Source organism: Etheostoma cragini, chromosome 7 (assembly GCF_013103735.1).
Source record: "Etheostoma cragini isolate CJK2018 chromosome 7, CSU_Ecrag_1.0, whole genome shotgun sequence".
NCBI classification, from domain to species: Eukaryota; Metazoa; Chordata; class Actinopteri; order Perciformes; family Percidae; genus Etheostoma; species Etheostoma cragini.
In genome coordinates, this window is record NC_048413.1 from 2414843 (window position 1) to 2419527 (window position 4685).

The following is a 4685-nucleotide window of genomic DNA, read 5'->3' on the forward strand; positions in this document are numbered from 1 at the left end:
TGCATAATATGGAAATACTCAAGTTATGTAGAAGTACTCCACTTGATACAGTATTTAATTGAATGCACAAAGTTATATTTCACCACTGGTTTCCCTAAAAGGCATCAGACAAAGTATGATATAAAATAATGTTATTTTTCTAGATCATAAATGGTTGAAAAGGCCAAACATGTAAATGTCATGACAATCCAATAGACGACCCTAGTCCCCTAAAACCATTAAAAAACAGGGAAGATTAGCTAGAGTTATTCTACACAGAGCATGCACATTCATTCATAAATTCCGTCCAACAACAAAATGGATTAAATGAGATTCTTTAGAAAAGTAACAGTATCCCTTTTGCCCCAAGCCAACTTTAACCCTAATTTAAAGTTCCAATGGGCAAAAAAAGCTGTGACGTGGTGATGCAGAAGCAAAGTGGAGGCTCCAGTAGGATCACTGTCAATGAGAGCTTGGACTCTCTGCTGGCTCGGCCTTGGACTTGGCAGCAGCCGCTTAGACTGTCGCCGGGAGCAGATGGTCTCCCTCTCAGAGCCAGGCGTCAGCTGTTCACATGAGCACAGGTCGGACGCCCACAGTTCACAGAGGGAACAACACAGACGCCTGACAGTTCGCTCCCTGACGGCCTTACCGGAACATGACAAACTACCACTGAAGATACTTTTTGTTTCTCTGTTGAACCTCAGATTTACCCTGTGAAGAGATGCCTAATCCCAGGTAGGCCACTGAAATATTACTTCTTCATTTCATGCTTTTGTTTTAGAGATGCATCTTTTTATTACACATTAACACAATGATATTGTAGATATTGACAGTCACTTATTATAGAAAGAATAGAAGAGAGAAAAGAAGACAAAGAATTTGGATTTCACAAAAGCCAATAAAAATGGAATTATTTCAGTAGTTTTTTTACCCTCCAAAGAGCAGTCAGTCATTTGTATTTTATTGGGAGCCTGTTAGAAAGTGTAAGTGTTTGTGTTTCACACTATCCTTTATGGGAGACAAAGCGTTGGGATAAGCAGACAAGAGGATCGCTCACCTGCTAAAGCTCCTCTAATTCCATTTGCTGACCGTGAGATCTGCCCGAGCAGCTGATCAGGTCCTCGCGGTATTCAACCCTGTAGACAGACAGTGTACTAACAGCCAGCACAAATCTGGAGTCACACATTTACACAGTTCGATTCACAGTCTTCAGTTAATAAATACATTTTTTGCATTGATTCAATTCATTTTAGAAGTGATGCAAACCTGTGGTGAAAAGTAATTTGTACTTCAGAATTTTGACCTACACTTGTACCATACCTTTTCTGCAACTTCAAACTTCTATTCCACTACTAGAGGCACATTTTGCACATGTATTTGTATAAATGTTTTATAATTTTGTTCACAAGTTACTTTGCAGATGCAGATAAAAAATGCAAAATTTAGTCACCAAATAAATTGAGATATTGGTAGATTTAAATAAGACAAGACTTCATTAAGCCACAGGGATAGCTTTAGTCACATCATTTAAAATGATTTACCAGCTTTAACATTAAAGTAATGCAACAACAAATATAATTCAACAATATAGATTGTGCAGAAATGAGCCATTCTGCATGATTAGTATTCTACCTTTTGGTGCTTAAAGGAGATTTTGATGCTAATACTTAAATAATACATTTGAAATGCAAGACTTTTACTTTTACCAGCCAAAAGGTACAGAGTATTTTGCTAGTTTTATATAAGTAAAACATCTGAGTACTTCTACTACCACTTGCTTTTCTTTACTGATGTTAGAACATCTTGTGTTATCATTAAGCTGTTTTATTTTTGTTGTTTTGTTCAGCAAGGTAAGATAAGAAAAACTTGAATGTCTGTCGAGAGTGATTGAAGTTCTACTTCAGCTCAAATGACATAAAAATGCATATGAGGAACATGAGATACATAAAGAAACTAATGCTAAACAGTGCGAAAAGAAGACTGAATGGAGTGGGATATGTTTACAGAGTATCTAACCAGATGCTCAGAACAATAAACCTGTATGGCAATGGCATCAAGCCACAAGGCCATTTCCTCATCTGTATCCTGTTCTTGAACAAAAGAACCAAGAAAAAGTGACATTAAACTCAGAGGGGATCCGAAGCTTCCTCCCTGGGTTCTGGACAGGAAACTGGTACATGGGAAAAGAGTCCTATCCTCTCACATGTACTCTTAAATCACAACTTCAAAAAATTTATAAGTAGTATTTTGAAGGATTACTCCTCAGGATGTTCATACAACTAGATGGTTGAATAACTCTAGAGTTGGCGGTCATGAAAATTAACTGAAAAAAAAAGCTGATTTTGTGTTGGCACGAATGCTGAGACATTCTTTTCTTTTTGCAGGTGCACAACAGGAAACAGCTCAGTACAAGTTCTTCGTTGACAAGCTTCCTCGTTTGCCACCTTCAATGAACAAAGACCATCCACACAGTGGTAGAAGTAATAATAATCCCCCAAGATGGCTGTCACGTCACTCTTTTACTCTGAAGAGCCTAGCGCTGGCTTAGCTGAGGTGGACATTTGTACGCTTGAGATTAATATCAAGTATGAAGTCATCCCATCTGTCGCCTGCTCTGTCTGCATTTCATTCGGCCTCATCTACACCTTTTTCGGTACGTATTCATGGAAACTAATTATTTTCGTAGTAACAAGCTACACCAAGTTCAACCAGGGGCGGAGCAATGGGGTGGCTTCTGGGGCTCCATCCCCCAATATTTTCTCAAAAGCCCCAAATTGTTTTTAAAATTTTGTTTAAAAACCTAAAAAAGTTTTAGGTTTTTGTTTATGTTTAAAAACCTAAAAAAGTTTTAGGTTTTGAAAGTAAAGTGCAGTTAATTGAAAATGATTGCCTTCATTTAAAGATTAGTAATGCTGTTTATGTCAAATTCCTTCCCTACCTATGTTATGTAACTTTACAAAAGTATGAATTGTTGCCTCTTTCTAGGTGGCATAAGTAAAAATTTGTAATTCTCTTTTTTTTGCATTCTGGTTATAGAATGATGAAGATAGTTGGGGAACAATTTGATACGAAATATGATGTCAGGTCTAAAGGATGATTCTATTCCTTGGCAACTATCTTGTTTTGCCGATGACGATGTACCGATTGTCATCAAATGCCTGGAAAAAATAGCTCCTGTTGCTGCTGTAAATGAAGCACATGCCCCTTGCACCCCCCACCCCCAGGTTTGGCCTGAGCTGAGATGTTGAACGACTGTCCCTGAGTTCAAACTGTCGCTGCTGTCTTAATGTTTTCTTAGCTCACCTGATGGCTTAAACCCACAGTCGCAGGTGTCGGAAAGCCGTCAGGGTTTTAGGGTGGATAAGCACAACGCTGGAGGAGGCAGATGGGTAGTCATCTGTCCTCTCTCTGAATTGGACCCAGGCAGCATTAATGAAGTGCCATGTGTTACACACGTCTCAGTGGTTTCACAGCGTTACGCCTTAGTTCTGACAGCGATTTTGCATTTTCGCAAAGACATTCCAGGTAACAGCAGTTTGTAGAGCTGTTTAGTAGTAGCGCTTTAAGGGAGATTTACCCAAAGAAAGAAAAAAATCAATATGAGGCAAAAGAGTTCAACTTTACTTGTGTCTGTTTGCACTGAGAAAATATTTGGACATGCATCCAATAAACACAAACTGAGAGCGTGATTAGGAGAAGTTTGTCCCATAGACCTAAAACATTATGCAAACACACAGGCTGCCAAAGTCTGGGTTTCCAGTACGTCTCACAGTGTTGCCTGCAAGGAATTTTGTGACTGTATATAATTATTTGAAGAAAAGCAGCAGCTACAGCAGTGCAGGCTGAGGCAGTACACTGTCCGTTTCAGAGCTCTGAGAACTGGTATTTCTCACATTAAAAATGTTAATGACAGATGTTGGAGCTGGATGTGTAGACTGGAACAAATTCACTTATAAAATGAATGTGTGACCCATTGACATCAGTATGGTCTTCCAAGCATCTCTGTGAGATTTCAGTCATAATCTGGTTTCAAGCAAGAAACCAGTGAAAGTACCACAGCAGTGCCGGAATGCAACTGCAAGTTTGCATGGTGTTATTTCATTTAGCTTGATAGCTGGTTTGACTTGCATGGAGAGATGATCTTATGGAACGTTCCCCATGCCTATCTCTAGGTATGGTGAAGGGCGTGTGATTATGGGGGGGTCCAAAGACCAAGGGACCTTTATTAGGATGCATAGTATCCTGATCCATGAAATAACTAGCCTATAATAATAAAAATCTGCCTTCCTCCATGGGAATTTAACATAGGGGTGTGTGTACTTATGCCCCCTGTATTTTAAGGAAGAACATTTATTTATTTTATTATTCATTCACAAAGAAAATTGGTATTCTTAAAAGTTTGAAAGGTTGGACTTTCCAAAAATTGTTTTAATAAAGGTATTAAGATCAATTTCCAAAAGTTTTTTTTTATTCTTCTTTTGAATCAACTTTAGCATGGGTGTGTAAAATTATACAAACCACTGGAGATATGCATGTATATATGAATATATATATGTATATCTGAATATAGTGTGTAGATATGTATGTATATACTGTATATCTAAATATACTGCACTTACTGCCATTGCACTTCTGGTTAGACCTAAACAGCATTTTGTTGCCTTGCACCTGTACCTGTGTGATGACATTAAAGTTGAATATAT

At 38.2% G+C, this 4685-nt stretch overlaps 1 protein-coding gene across 1 annotated transcript in view; it reads left to right on the top strand.

The window, feature by feature from the left end:
- Positions 1-448: 448 nt before the first annotated feature.
- The window catches only part of LOC117948104 (transmembrane protein 198-like), a 6099-nt gene continuing 1862 nt past the window's right edge, over positions 449-4685 (top strand). Inside the window, exons 1-2 of the mRNA XM_034877578.1 lie at positions 449-717; positions 2367-2635. Coding sequence (XP_034733469.1) covers positions 2482-2635 — 154 coding nt within the window. The 5' untranslated portion in view covers positions 449-717; positions 2367-2481. The remainder of the gene's footprint in view (positions 718-2366; positions 2636-4685) is intronic.